Raw genomic sequence first — 13,807 nt, forward strand, 5'->3', positions numbered from 1 at the left:
ATTTTGGGCCAGATTTGGCTTTCGCGTTGATTTACGTGTTCATGTGTGGTTTATTCACACTTTTTCCGTGGTTTTAACGTCGTGCATTCATCATGGCGCATGCAGGGGGAAGCTAACAAATACAATGCAGGTCATCCAGCAACAATTTATTTTCCACTTGGCTTTTGATAGTTCATATCTACAAAGCATTTAATGTTGTTTGAGAAAAGTATTGTAGTATTGTAGATGGTTGCACGGTGGGGCAGTCGACCTCTGATTGAAGGAGATCGCAGGTTTGATACCACCTTGTGTCCTGGGGCAAAACATTAACCCCACCGGTGGAAGGTTGTTGCCAGTGTTCGGCAGCTGAGCTGCCATCATTGTGTAAATACGTGAATGGGACTGTAAAGCACTTTGGGCCTTCGAGGAAGGTAGAAAAGCGCTAAGTAAATACACGCCATTTGCCATTTTACCATTTACCACCCCGATGGTGTGGATCAGGGAGTCAATATCCTGCTCACGCGTAGCGTTTAACTTGATATCATTCATGTAGGTGACTGGGGGTTCAGATACAGAACAACCATAGGGACAGAGCATCTCTTTGGCAGATGCCACATTTGATGGACACTCATCCAGTTTATCATCGCTTCAAATGTAGTTTCCTCAATCTCACTGACTTTGCTGTAAAGACTCTTTAAGTGTTGTTGATGTTGAACTCCACTGTACAGTGATCCATGTGTGGGACATTGAGTTATAGGCTTTCTTGTAATTAATCCAGGTTGGTGTGTCGTGACCTGCAGTCTTGAGCAATCGTTCTTTCAACCAGGACTTGGTGTTTGGCTCATCTGGCGAGTCTACCAATGCCCTTTTGAGTGTTGCTCATTTATTGATCCATGTACCTACTGATCTTGGTTGCAGTGATGCCTGACATGAGCCTTCATGGTGTGAAAAGACAGTTTATTGGCAGGTAGTAGGATGGGTCCGCATCCTTTTAGGGATCCTTCTGGATCAGAATTGTTCACCCCTGTATTCATATATCCATCATACATACAATTAAAAGAAACACATTCTGACTTGCAATTTTTATTAAAACTATAGACAAGTACAAAGAATGTTATTGAAAAACAGAGTAATAATTAAAAGGTGTATAAAACCTTTGGCTGTAACAACCCTGGGATTCTGACTTTTGAGATTGGCTGACTTTTTCTTTTTTGCTTAGATTTCCTTCAGGCCAAGAACAGTTTGGAGCTGAGTCTTGATTTGTGTTTTATTTTAAATTGACTAAATTTAGGACAACCCTGCAGGATTTCTCATGCAACTCTTCTATTAGTGTCATGACCTGGTGAAGAGGCCACTGCTGTTTTGTGCTGACAAAACAGAGAAATAATCCATGAGGTCTAAAAGAAAACTGAAACGATGCAAGAGCTAATCTTTAAACTGTGATGAACTCCACTAAATGTTAGCTGGTAGACTGGCAGGTAAGGGCTGGCATAAAACTGTACAACCAGGGTGTGTGCAGATGAGTGGCAGGTGTGTTAAAGGTCCCTGCCATTACTCCAGCACACCTGTGGACACAAACCAGGAACCAAAAAGAGAGGCCATAAGACAGCTGCAGCAGTAATAACCAGAAGAGGGAGACAAAGGCTCATAGATTTTGCAGAAAATGATCACGTTTGAATCTCAAGAATTTTTCACTTTCATCAGCACTTGAAATAGGCTTCAGTGTTTTTCCACAATGCAACAGTGTTTTAAACTACAATTTTAAACAACACTACAAAGGCTTATGTGTAATGACTAAATTTAGTAACATATGTCTCCATAAAATTTAGTTAACGGATCACAAGAGAAAGTATAAACGATCAATCCCAGCAAGAATCGATCTCGAGCCACTGGTCATCGCAGTCAAGTCTCAAAAGGATTGAGCTAAAGTTCATGTGACGTCACGCGCCGCCTTTAAACTTTAAAAACCCTTTGGACTGCGTATGTAGTGGAGTTACGTAATCCTTGTGTGTATAAAGAGTAGATCGTTAGTTTGAAGTTCTCCACGACAACGAGCAGTCTCTGAAGATCCTTTGTTCAGGAAACAGTTTCTGTCATGGCGTTCTTCAGCTTTCTTTTCGGTTTGCTTTTAAATGCGCTCTTGGTGCTTTTTATTGTTCTTCTCGTCGCGTTTTTGGGCTACTGCTTGTACATTAAATACACTCACATAAAGTATGACCACATTCCCGGACCTCCGAGGGACAGGTATGTATGTTCAAACTGTTTGGGTTTTTTTGCCCCCTTGTATCCTGATTGTTTGTCGTTTGTTGTCTTCACGTTTTTCTCCTCAGTTTCCTTTTAGGACATTCACCAACATTCCTGAAGATCATGAGAGACGGAGGAGTTGTACACGACAAATTCTTGGAATGGTAAAACCTATTTTCTCCCCCATTCAAACAAACAAACAATTGCACAGGAGGTTATTTACAGAGTATATGTCCAACTTTTCCCATTCATTTTAGGGCAGAGATTTATGGGCCTGTTTATAGAGTCAATGGTCTGCATTTCGTTATGGTGACTGTCACCTGTCCAGAGGCCACCAAGGTAAACAAACTTTGCACACACCTGAGAAATAGATCAAAGCGTTGAAGTTTTATTTAATCTGATTTCAGGAAGTTCTGATGTCACCAAAACACCCGAAGGATAAATTCACCTACAAGAAGCTCTTTTGTTTGTTTGGTCAAAGGTATTCCATGATCCCAACAACACTGTAACCCGCCTGATCTTGATTATAGATTAGTCAGTTATTTATTTATTTATTTATCCATTTTTGTGGACAGGTTTTTAGGCAATGGTCTGGTAACGGCACGAGATCACGAAATGTGGTACAAACAGCGCCGGATCATGGACCCTGCCTTCAGCAGCCTGTATGTTCCTTTAACATCACTTTTAAGTTTCACTATCCATCATTGTTCTTTATACTTCCTGCGGGCACTTTCAGATATCTAAGAGGTCTAATGGGAACGTTCAACGAGAGAGCAGAAAAACTAATGGAAAGACTCTCGGAAATTGCTGATAGGAAAATGGAAGCAAACATGCTCAACCTAGTAAACTGTGTTACTCTTGATGTCATCAATAAGGTACTGAAACACAGTGGACATCTTAAGTTGGCATTTACAAAACGGATGCAAATCTTCAAAGATGTTTGCAAAAAACTTCCAGGTTGCTTTTGGTGTGGAATTGGACCTCCTGAACACAACCTCCCCCTTCCCAAAAGCCATTGAGACTTGTCTTAAAGGGATGATGTACTACGTCAGAGACTCTTTCTTCGAAGTACGACTAAAGCATTGCTTAGCAAATGTTATAATCAGCAGCTTGCTATCATAAGGCTATCGTTCCAGTTCAAACCAAAGAACAGACCCTTTGTCAAGGAAGTGAGGGAAGCCTGCCGCCTGCTGCGTTCAACAGGAGCCAAATGGGTTAACGAAAGGAAAACTGCAATGCAAAATGGTGAAGAAGTCCCAAAGGACATCCTTACACAGATCATTAAAACGGCTGCTGCAGGTCAGAATCTGTACCGGTTTATTTACCTGTTAGATGTTTTCATCAAGTAGTGTTAATGTACTGTTTATTATTTGGGTAATTTTAAATTCCTTTGTTTGTTTTTCTTTTCCAGAGGAAAACATGACTGAAGAAGATGAAGAGTTCATGCTGGACAATTTTGTGACTTTTTTTATTGCGGGTGAGTTTCTTCCTTTGTAGTGACAAGCATTTATCACAAGGATCAATAAATAATTTTTCAGTTTCCAAGTGAAAGGTCAATGATTTTTCCTCACTGACGGTGTTCAACATCACAACCTGATCATTTTTGTGTCATTTCCACGGATGTATGATCTCAAAGGAGCCTGTTTGTCTTTTCAGGGCAGGAAACGACAGCGAATCAACTGGCTTTTTGCATCAGGGAGCTCACAAGACATCCTGATATCCTGGAGAAGTGAGAAGCTACAACAACAAAAAGACCAAAACGCAAGAATTTTGTTTGTCATTGGGGAATTTTTCTGAAAAAAATGTGATTCAATAGATTGCAGAAAGAGGTGGAAGAAGTCATTGGGATGAAACAGGAAATAAGCTATGATGACCTTGGGAAGTTGGTCTACCTCTCACAGGTACGGAAATCTGGAAATGTCAGAAAATGTGGCCAGTAGTTGGCGTTTAAAGCATATTGTTGATGTTGCTTTAGATTTATATCTCCAGAAACACAGATACCAAAATTCAGAGCAAGACCTTTGTGTTTTGTGGCACTAAACACTTTCAAAAGATGTGATACACTGAAAATCAAAGTAAGATCCAATTCATGGACAATTTCTCCTTTTTTTTATTACAAAATGCGAAAAATGTTACTTGTAAAGATTCCAAAAATGGCAGCAACACGTCTGAAATATGGGACAAGTTTTCTCACAGTGTTTTATAATACACACGGTAACTTAGAACACCAGCTAATGTGCCGTTAAAAGCGCTGTGGTTTCCTATCATCAGCATTGATTTGAACTAAAAAATAAAAGAAAGAAGAGAAAAAAAGACCTAAGATGTATAAAAAATGGTTAAAATAATGTTTGTTTCAAAAGGAAATGAATGACTGTAAGTAGGGGGTTGTTTTCCCAAGGTAATCTGCAAAATAATTCTGTTTTTGTACTTATGTACTTCAAGAGTTATGTTTTCTTGATCCTTTTATAGGCAACAAAGTAATCTTATGATCTTAAAATGTCTATAAAATCAGAATAACTGGTTTTTGACCTTGTCAGGTTCTAAAGGAGACTCTGAGATTGTACTCGACAGCACCAGGAACTTCCCGAGAGCTCACAGAAGAAATCACCGTTGATGGGATTCGCATCCCTGCTGGAACCTCCGTAATGGTGAGATTTGGGCCGAAGAGTATTAATCAAATGTTTTATTTACTCCTGACACATTTTACAGATCATATATGAGCTAGCCTAAGTATAAATATTTACAAACGGCATCCAAAATAAAGCGGGATTTTGTTTTCTCCTATTCAGTTCAACTCCTACGTGTGTGGAAGAATGGAGAAATTCTTTAGGGATCCATTAAAATTTGACCCTGACAGATTTCACCCCGATGCTCCTAAGTAAGTACCAGAGAGACCCCAAAAAGCTGGAGTTTTTCCTTAAAGCATGATGTGAAAACTCAAACAATAATCATTTCTTTAGGATATCAGTCATTCACCGATCCTATTTACTCACTTCTGATATTTGTTGTCCTCTGCAGATATTTGTTCATACAGAGAAAAATGTTAATTTCCTTTTACTAAAAGCAAAAGTGTATAATAAAGTCTGTCTCATATCTGTTTGTTTTATAAGGCCGTATTACTGCTACTACCCCTTTGTCCTCGGCCCGCGCTCATGTCTGGGGCAGAACTTTGCTCAGGTGGGTGGGGCTTCCTAGTAAAGCCATGGTTTGACCCATAACACACATAATAATGATTGTGACTAAGCTAAATAAGTATTTTCTTGTTTTCAGATGGAGGCTAAAGTGGTGATGGCCAAGCTGATCCAGAGGTTCAGCTGGGAGCTGGTCCCGGGACAGAGCTTTGACATTCAGGACACTGGCACTCTCAGGCCTAAATCTGGAGTTGTGTGCTCTGTTAGACACAGGAAGGATGAGATTTAGGTTATTCTAACAGTAAAAAGAAGAAATCATAGAAACGTGTGATCAACTTTGTTGGTTTTTGATTTTGTTTTTCCTCTGCTGAGAACATTGTTTGTCTTACTTTGTTTTGTATTGTTTTCAAAGAATGTGCCTTTTTAATATACATTTGGGTTTATTTTAGTAAATAATAGGAGGTTAATGTAATTACGGTTCAGTGACAACGCATCTATATTTTCAAATAATAATGCAACACTTCATATCAGAGTTAAGGCAGTTCATTTTAAGAAATTTGGAAAGAAGTGGATTCATGTCCGTGTGCCTCTGTTAAGGTACATTTTATCTACTCTTTTTTTTTTTTTAACCAATTATGATTATTGACAGATGGTGGCGCTGTGGTCATAAATATTTCCAAAAACATCTGCTAAACTGGACCTTCACATGTCCTATTGTAATCAAATACACCATTTTGAGCTCGTTTATTATAGGTTATCATTGTTTATTGGGGTTATATTAAATCACACATGTATGAAGCTTCAATTGTTGAAGTTAATTTGTATAATTATTATTCATTAGAAAGATTACATATTTTCTAAGCCTGTTTAATTCCCTTTTGGTATCTGGAGGTTGCTGGAGCCTATCACAGCTACTGTTGGGCGAAGGCGGGGTACAACAGCCGTAAAAATATAAATTAATGAAATCAACTTTCAAATGATACAAGTGTACAACAATTTTTTCACTTTGTATGAAATACAAATTACTTTCTAAGCCTCTGCGGGTGGTTTCTTATCCCAACCTCAGGTACTCTACCAGAGGCTTGAGGGTCCTGAGTACGTAGTATTTTTGCTGCTCCTGGTGCCAAACTTTTCTGGGCTGGAATATCTGAGGTTTTTTCCAGGGATCTGCTGGAGCCACTCCTCCTGTTTAGGGGTTATAGCCCAGAGTTCTCCGAACACTATGGAGACCACTGTCCCCTTGGCCTTCCAAGCTTTCTCCAGTTCTTTCATAAGTCCCTGGTATTTCTGTGGTTTTCTCATTTTCCTTCTTCCTGATAGTTCCACAACTTGGAACTGCCACATCCACCACAACACCTTACTTCTGTTCTTTATCAACCACTGCAATAGCGAACCATAATGGAAGGTTGGCCATTACCATTCTCTCAGTCTTCATCTGGCGAAGGACATATTGGAGAAAAAGGGCTACTTAAAATGAATTCATTTGGTTGGATCCAGAAGCAAGGCATTTTCTTTGGGTGACGTTACACTCACTTTATCCAGTTATATGGTATATAGTCAATGATCGACAAACAACTGTTAACACATGGCCACAGCCATGTTTTTCTTTTCACCAACTAAGAAAAGAAATAACTGGACACAATGAATGTTATTTCTAACGTGAGGTCACTTGTTTTTCATTTAGAGCCAGAGCTAATGTTTTTTCTTTTCAAATAAATGTATTTGATACGTACATACATTAAAATTAATAGTAATACAGCAATTTAATGATAGATAAGTGATTGCTGACTAAATTAGGGGTTTTCTTTTTGTTTTGCAAGAAAAGTGCACATTCCCAGGAATGAGGCCCCAGCGAGGATCGAACTCGCGACCCCTGGTTTACAAGACCAGTGCTCTAACCACTGAGCTATGGAGCCTAGTAGCGCGTCACCGAGGACATTTACATACACATACAACTCATCCGTGCACCTTTACCCGGTAATTTTGTGGAGTTGCATAATTTTAGGTGTGCACAAAAGGCAGATCGTCGGTCCGACACACTTCACAAACTGTCCTCCAGCATCTGCTGCTCGGACTACCTTTTCTGTCATGGCGTTCTTCAACCTCCTTCTCAGTTTGCTTGTGAATGCACTTTATGTGCTTTTCATTCTTCTTCTAGTCGTGTTTTTGGGTTTCTGCTTGTACATCAAATACACTCACATGAAGTATGACCACATTCCCGGACCACCGAGAGACAGGTATGTTAAAAAAAAAGCTTTTTCCCCACTCTTTCACCTGTGTCCTGCTGGTGTCGTGCTCTCTGGCGTTTTTCTACCATTTTCCTTCTCTTTACAGTTTCCTCTTAGGACATTCACCAACATTTCTAAGAATAATGAGAGACGGAGGCGTACTGCAGGACAAACTCTTGGAATGGTAACACCTCACTTTTTATTAAAACAAAACAACAACAAAAGGTTTCATGGAGTAGATCATGTCAGCGTATATGACCAAAATTATACCCATTTAAAAATTCAACTTCTTCAATTGATTTTTAGGGCAGAGATTTATGGACCTGTTTTTAGAGTCAATGTTCTACATTTCGTTTTGGTGAATGTGACCTGTCCAGACACCACCAAGGTAAACAGACATTGCACAATTTGAAAAGAAGTTATAAGAAAAGCATAACAGTTGATGTTTTGGTCTATTTCAGGAAATCCTGATGTCATCAAAGCACCCAAAAGATAAATTTCTCTACAAGAAGCTCTTTTACTTGTTTGGTCAAAGGTAGTCCATTAACCCTCCTACACTGTACCGACTGCATAATCTTAATATCAAATTAATCAGTTAATTTTGGTGTTTAAAGGTTTTTAGGCAATGGTCTGGTAACAGCACGAGATCACGAAATGTGGTACAAACAGCGCCGGATCATGGACCCTGCCTTCAGCAGTTTGTATGTTTCTTGTTTTTTGCAAGTTGTGCAACAGTCATTAAGGTTTCATCATCCTCCATTGTTCATTACTTCTTGTGGGTTTGTTCAGATATCTAAGAGGTCTAATGGGAACGTTCAATGAGACAGCAGAAAAACTGATGGAAAGACTCTCGGAAATCGCTGATAAGAACATGGAAGCAAACATGCTCCACCTTGTAAACTGTGTTACTCTTGATGTCATCAATAAGGTACTGAAATATATAAAAATTTTTTTTTGGCATTTACAAAACAGAACAGGCCCAAATTTAACTCTTGTTTATCAAAACTCTTAGGTTGCTTTTGGTGTGGATTTGGACTTCCTGAACACAAAATCCCCCTTCCCAAAAGCCATTGAGACTTGTCTTAAAGGGATGACGTACTACGTCAGAGACTCTTTCTTCGAAGTACGACTAATGCATTGCTTAGCAAATGTTATAATCAGCAGCTTGCTATCATAAGGCTATCGTTCCAGTTCAAACCAAAGAACAGACCCTTTGTCAAGGAAGTGAGGGAAGCCTGCCGCCTGCTGCGTTCAACAGGAGCCAAATGGGTTAACGAAAGGAAAACTGCAATGCAAAATGGTGAAGAAGTCCCAAAGGACATCCTTACGCAGATCATTAAAACATCTGCTGCAGGTCAGGATCTTTACAGCTTCACATGTTGGATGTTCCCATCAATTTGCGTTAATTTACCTTACAAATGGCTTAATTTGTCTGTTGCTTTCTTTATTTAGAAGAGAAAATGACTGAAGAAGACGAAGAATTCATGTTGGACAATTTTGTGACTTTTTTTATTGCGGGTGAGTTTCTTATTTTTGTTGGCAAACATTTTAGGACTCAGTTTAAGGCTGCGAACCCTTGGTATTAAACAAGGTGTTTGGGTTTATCAAAAAGATTTAAAAATATATATGTTTTAAGTATGTGAATTCTTTCCTTGCAATTCTATTTAGGACAAGAAACAACAGCAAATCAGCTGGCTTTTTGCATCATGGAGCTGGCAAGACATCCTGAAATCCTTGAGGAGTAAGAACTTTAAAAGAAGTGTACAACATAAGAGTTGTGCATAACATTAGGGATTTTTTTTTCTTTATAGATTGCGGAAAGAGGTGGAAGAAGTTATTGGGATGAAACGGGAAATAAACTATGAAGACCTTGGGAAGTTGGTCTACCTCTCACAGGTACGGAAATCTGGAAATGTCAGAAAATGTAGCCAGTAGTTAGGGTCTAAAGCATATTGTTGATGTTGCTTTAGATTTATATCTCCAGAAACACACAGATACTATACTTTACAAAACACAATAATGGGACATGTGTTTCTCACGCAGTTTTACAATACATCTGGAAACTGGGAATTCCATTTGTTTTAGCTTTTTAAGTTTCCAGCCACTTCCTCCAGCTCCTCTGGGGGAATCCCTAGGCCTTCCCATGCCAGCCAAAAGATGCAGCCTCTCTGGTATGTCTTGGGTCGTACCCGGGCCTTTGGGATACCTCCCCATGGAGGTTTTCTAAGAGACATCTAAACCTGATGCCTGAGGAGCAGCAGCTCGCCTCCAAACTCTCTCTGGGTGACCTCTTACCTGGTCAACAAGATAGCTCTTGATTTCAGTCACGGCCTGGCGCCTATGGCTCAGCTCCCTTTTCACCACAATGGATGGCAAAATGACTGCAAAACGGTGAATTTTTGTAGTATTTTAATACTGATAAATCAAAGTAATTCCAGATTTACAGTTTGGACAAGCAAATTGCTGCTACTTTTTTCTGGCTTTGGGGGCTGATTTTACTTGGTGAAAGGTCTGGAATGCAATCAGACCTGTTTAGCAAACGACTTGCCATTCAAACAAAATCCTCCTAACATAAAAAGTTGTGTTCAGACTTGTTAATAGTACAGTAAATAAAAGACTGTACTTAGTCGAGAACAACCCACACATCTAAGAGCATCTTGTTCTTGTGAGCGTATGAGTCATTTTTGAGCCTTCCATGCTTTAGGTCCTAAAGGAGACTCTGAGATTGTACTCGACAGTACCAGGAACTTCCCGCGAGCTTGCAGAAGAAATCACCATTGATGGCTTTCGCATCCCTGTTGGAACCAACTTAATGGTGAGATTTGTGCAATAATGTTTAATAATTCTGAGTATAAATCAAATATGTGTATGTGCAATATTTACTCCCAGGACAGATTGTCAGTGAGCTAGCTTAAGTATAAGTATGCACAAATGGCATCAAAAAATAAAGCGTGATTTTGTTTTCTGCTATTCAGTTCAGCTCCTACGTGTGTGGAAGAATGGAAAAATTCTTTAAGGATCCATTAAAATTTGACCCCGACAGATTCCACCCTGATGCTCCTAAGTAAGTACCAGAGAGACCCCAAAAAAAGGTTCTTATTTGAAGTTTCAGTCAATTATTTTTAGGATGTCTCAACTACCTGTTCACCTCTGATGTTTCCAGGTAATGCTGGCTCATTTTTAAGCAGATAAAAGTTATCTGTGGATTCAGGCTGTTAAAACGCTTTCGCCACTATCTCTCATGGGCCATTATATTTTATGAAATGAGTTTTTTTGCATCTAGTTTTTCAAATATTGCTCTGATTTGAATCCTGTCATCTTCAGATATTTGTCCATACAGAGAAAAATGTTAATTTCCTTTTACTAAAAGCAAAAGTGTATAATAAAGTCTGTCTCATATCTGTTTGTTTTATAAGGCCGTATTACTGCTACTACCCCTTTGCCCTCGGTCCACGCTCATGCCTGGGGCAGAACTTTGCTCAGGTGGGTGCGGCTTGCTAAGAAAACCATGGTTTGACCCATAACACACATAATAATGATTGTGAATAAGCTAAATAAGTATTTTCTTGTTTTCAGATGGAGGCTAAAGTGGTGATGGCCAAGCTGATCCAGAGGTTCAGCTGGGAGCTGGTCCCGGGACAGAGCTTTGAGGTTCTGGACACTGGCACTCTCAGGCCTAAATCTGGAGTTGTGTGCTCTGTTAGACACAGGAAGGATGACATTTAGGTTATTCTAACGGTAAAAAGAAGAAATCATGGGAACATGTGATCAACTTTGTTGGGTTTAGATTCTAAGTTTATGTTATGTTTGGCTTCAGCTGAGAAAATTACTTTTAAAACCTTATTCTTCCCTTGATTTGTGTGCTCTTCAATGAATTTATCCCTTTTCCAATTTTCTTAAAATAAATATTTAGATTTGATTCAGCCAATAATGCTAACCTTATGTAATTACTTTTATTGACAAACAAAACCTATTCAAACAATACTGCAACACTCGACATCAGAGTTATGTCATTTTATAAAAAAATAATAAAAAGTAAAGAGCCTTTTAAAGCTGAGTCTGGTCTGTGTTTCTGTCATTGAGGTACTTTTAATCTTGTCTTTTCAGTCAGTATCTGACAATGAACACATGGGGGCGCTGTGGTCATAAATATTGGTTAAAGCACCTGCTAAACTGCAATGTACATCTCTCTCTCTCTCTCTGCTTTGGCATGTAGAAAATCCTCATATCAGCATTAAAATAAACACCAACTTTCTTTGGTTTGATTTGAGGTCATAGCATGTTGTTAAGTACTTTCCATGCCTTTAAAATCCTTATGGTCATGTTTAAATCCTTATGGTCGTGTAAACAGTATTTATAGTGATTACAGGTAAACCACTTTGTTAAAAAAAGTCATGACAACACATGGCGAACGTGAAATTTTTGTCCTTTGCGCACAGTGTGTAGTTTTGTATTTGGTATTTTGTATGTGCAATACTTGTTAATAAAGTTAAAAAATGTCATGACAAATTAATCTCACACAAATTCACATGAACCCAAACCAAAGAGACCTTTCTTCTTAAATTGACTGACCTGTTCAACAACAAGAATGTTGCACTTTTGATCTGATAACTAAGACAAATGAGCCACAGAAAAATAATAAACTTTAGAATTCAAGGTGTGTCTGCTTATCTGTTCTCCATTGTTTTACGTTTCTGAACTATAGTTGTCTCCGTTTTTTTCATCGGTGCCCTGAACGCCTCGCGCTGTTGCTTTTCTTTTTAAGAGAGGGCGGAGCTTCGGTCCTGTGAGGCTTTCGTGTACCTGCTGCCCACTTCACTCCCACGTCTTGATTGGTCGTCTCGGGCGGAATCCACTTGAATGATTTCAAACCCGAGTGTTTGGACACGGACGAGTGGGGAGGCGGGGGGATCTTTGGTTTGTTGGAAAGGACTTTGTTCACCATCACACTAAAACGGGTTTATCCGCGGAGGAGCGCCGTTCACGGGGGCTAGCGCGCGCCGAAGCTCGAAAATGGAATAACATTGAAGGCAACACCACCTCTTTCTTAAAGCGCTTAAAGAGTAATTTTCTTGGATATCTTTTTGCTGAAGTGAGGACCAGCTGGGATTTTTATCTGCTACGTTTTGGACACTGAACTCACCGCTTGTTTCTTGACCTGATTGGAAATCGACCCCCCCTCCCCCCCCGAAAATCATTCAATTAAGCCCGGTTATTGATGGGATGTGAGTACCAACAGTTGTTTACGAAATCCAATAAAGGATTTTCTGTAACCAGATTAGTGGGGCGTTCAATTGATGCTTGGGATTTTGCCCTGCCATCACGTTGATATTATTTCTCCACTGCCCTGTTGAAAATCGGAACATAACGTTCAGGTTTCGGACAATGCGTTCGCATTTTAACTCAACTCCTCGCCTGCGGGTTAGTTAAAAGGGGGTTTGACTAGTTAGTGACCAGAAGCGGCGGTTAACCAGCAGAGAAGAAGATCCCAGCAGCAGCAGCAGCCGGGCAGCCATGGCCAAAAGCCCGTCCGAGGGGCCGAAGGATGATCTGAGCCAGCTGACGGACGACGAGCTGCTGCGGTGCAGCAAAGAGGAGCTGCTCAGGAAACTGAGGCGGGTGGACGGCGAGAAGATGACCTTAATGATCGAGCACGGCAACATGATGAAGGACATTAACCGGAGGCTGCAGGTGCACCTCCACGAGATCCGGAGTCTGAAGGAGATCAACCAGAAGCTCCAGGACGACAACCACGAGCTCCGGGAGCTGTGCTGCTTCCTGGACGACGACCGGCAGAAGGGCAAGAAGCTGTCCCGAGAGTGGCAGCGCTTCGGCCGCTACACCGCCAGCGCCATGTGGAAGGAGGTGGGCGCCTACATGATGAAGCTGAAGGAGCTGGAGGCCACCCAGGAGGCCGTGGTGAGGGAGAACTGCGAACTGAAGGAGATCATCCTCATGCTGGATGAGGAGAGGAACGGGGCGGGCTCCAGGAGCTCCATAGACAGCCAGTCCAGCCTGACCAACCTGAACGGAGGCACCGGGACCGTCAGGGATGTTGGAGATGGGAGCAGCACGTCCAGCACAGGTAGTGCTGGCAGTCCGGACCACCACAACCACACGCACAAGCCCCCTGAGAACAGTAAGCTGGGCCCCACCATAAGGAGATCCATGGATGACCTTTCAGCCCCGCATCACCACAGGAGCATCCCCAACGGACTCAACGGT

At 40.6% G+C, this 13,807-nt stretch overlaps 3 protein-coding genes and 1 non-coding gene across 5 annotated transcripts in view; 3 read left to right on the top strand and 1 right to left on the bottom strand.

Moving 5' to 3' along the window:
- The first annotated feature begins 1,546 nt into the window (after positions 1–1,546).
- LOC101165274 (cholesterol 24-hydroxylase) lies at positions 1,547–6,387 on the top strand. Its single transcript, XM_004083353.5, has 15 exons — positions 1,547–2,223; positions 2,310–2,387; positions 2,481–2,562; positions 2,631–2,704; positions 2,799–2,885; positions 2,960–3,098; positions 3,181–3,291; positions 3,360–3,522; positions 3,635–3,700; positions 3,880–3,952; positions 4,040–4,124; positions 4,761–4,871; positions 5,013–5,101; positions 5,334–5,400; positions 5,494–6,387. Exons 1-15 carry the CDS (start codon positions 2,075–2,077, stop codon positions 5,641–5,643), a joined length of 1,524 nt encoding a protein of 507 aa, XP_004083401.1. The 5' UTR covers positions 1,547–2,074; the 3' UTR covers positions 5,644–6,387.
- An 810-nt stretch (positions 6,388–7,197) lies between these two features.
- Positions 7,198–7,270, bottom strand: trnat-ugu (transfer RNA threonine (anticodon UGU)). The gene has a single exon. It is a non-coding gene; the product is annotated as a tRNA-Thr (tRNA).
- A 77-nt stretch (positions 7,271–7,347) lies between these two features.
- On the top strand, positions 7,348–11,634 carry LOC101165021 (cholesterol 24-hydroxylase). Its single transcript, XM_004083352.5, has 15 exons — positions 7,348–7,591; positions 7,689–7,766; positions 7,889–7,970; positions 8,044–8,117; positions 8,197–8,283; positions 8,372–8,510; positions 8,595–8,705; positions 8,774–8,936; positions 9,035–9,100; positions 9,251–9,323; positions 9,394–9,478; positions 10,287–10,397; positions 10,558–10,646; positions 10,999–11,065; positions 11,159–11,634. Exons 1-15 carry the CDS (start codon positions 7,443–7,445, stop codon positions 11,306–11,308), a joined length of 1,524 nt encoding a protein of 507 aa, XP_004083400.1. The 5' UTR covers positions 7,348–7,442; the 3' UTR covers positions 11,309–11,634.
- Positions 11,635–12,344: 710 nt separating this feature from the next.
- ccdc85cb (coiled-coil domain containing 85C, b) overlaps positions 12,345–13,807 on the top strand; it is a 39,599-nt gene continuing 38,136 nt past the window's right edge. The window contains exon 1 of one of the 2 annotated variants that reach the window (XM_023952895.2): positions 12,345–13,805. In XM_023952895.2, the coding sequence (XP_023808663.1) occupies positions 13,097–13,805 (709 nt within the window). In that variant the 5' untranslated portion in view covers positions 12,345–13,096. The remainder of the gene's footprint in view (positions 13,806–13,807) is intronic. The other variant, XM_023952896.2, reaches the window with a different exon arrangement.

The sequence above is a fragment of the Oryzias latipes genome, chromosome 24 (assembly GCF_053564925.1).
Source record: "Oryzias latipes strain Hd-rR chromosome 24, Olatipes_Hd-rR_3.1".
NCBI classification, from domain to species: domain Eukaryota; kingdom Metazoa; phylum Chordata; class Actinopteri; order Beloniformes; family Adrianichthyidae; genus Oryzias; species Oryzias latipes.

What these genes read in the sequence shown, in the direction of transcription:
- LOC101165274 (XM_004083353.5), top strand. Translation starts at nt 2,075, where the DNA reads ATGGCGTTCTTCAGCTTTCTTTTCGGTTTGCTTTTAAATGCGCTCTTG. An exon ending in CCCGGACCTCCGAGGGACAG is followed by an intron (nt 2,224 to 2,309) that starts GTATGTATGTTC and finishes TTTTCTCCTCAG; the next exon opens with TTTCCTTTTAGGACATTCAC. An exon ending in CACGACAAATTCTTGGAATG is followed by an intron (nt 2,388 to 2,480) that starts GTAAAACCTATT and finishes CATTCATTTTAG; the next exon opens with GGCAGAGATTTATGGGCCTG.
- LOC101165021 (XM_004083352.5), top strand. Translation starts at nt 7,443, where the DNA reads ATGGCGTTCTTCAACCTCCTTCTCAGTTTGCTTGTGAATGCACTTTAT. An exon ending in CTCTTGATGTCATCAATAAG is followed by an intron (nt 8,511 to 8,594) that starts GTACTGAAATAT and finishes CAAAACTCTTAG; the next exon opens with GTTGCTTTTGGTGTGGATTT. An exon ending in TCAGAGACTCTTTCTTCGAA is followed by an intron (nt 8,706 to 8,773) that starts GTACGACTAATG and finishes CTATCGTTCCAG; the next exon opens with TTCAAACCAAAGAACAGACC.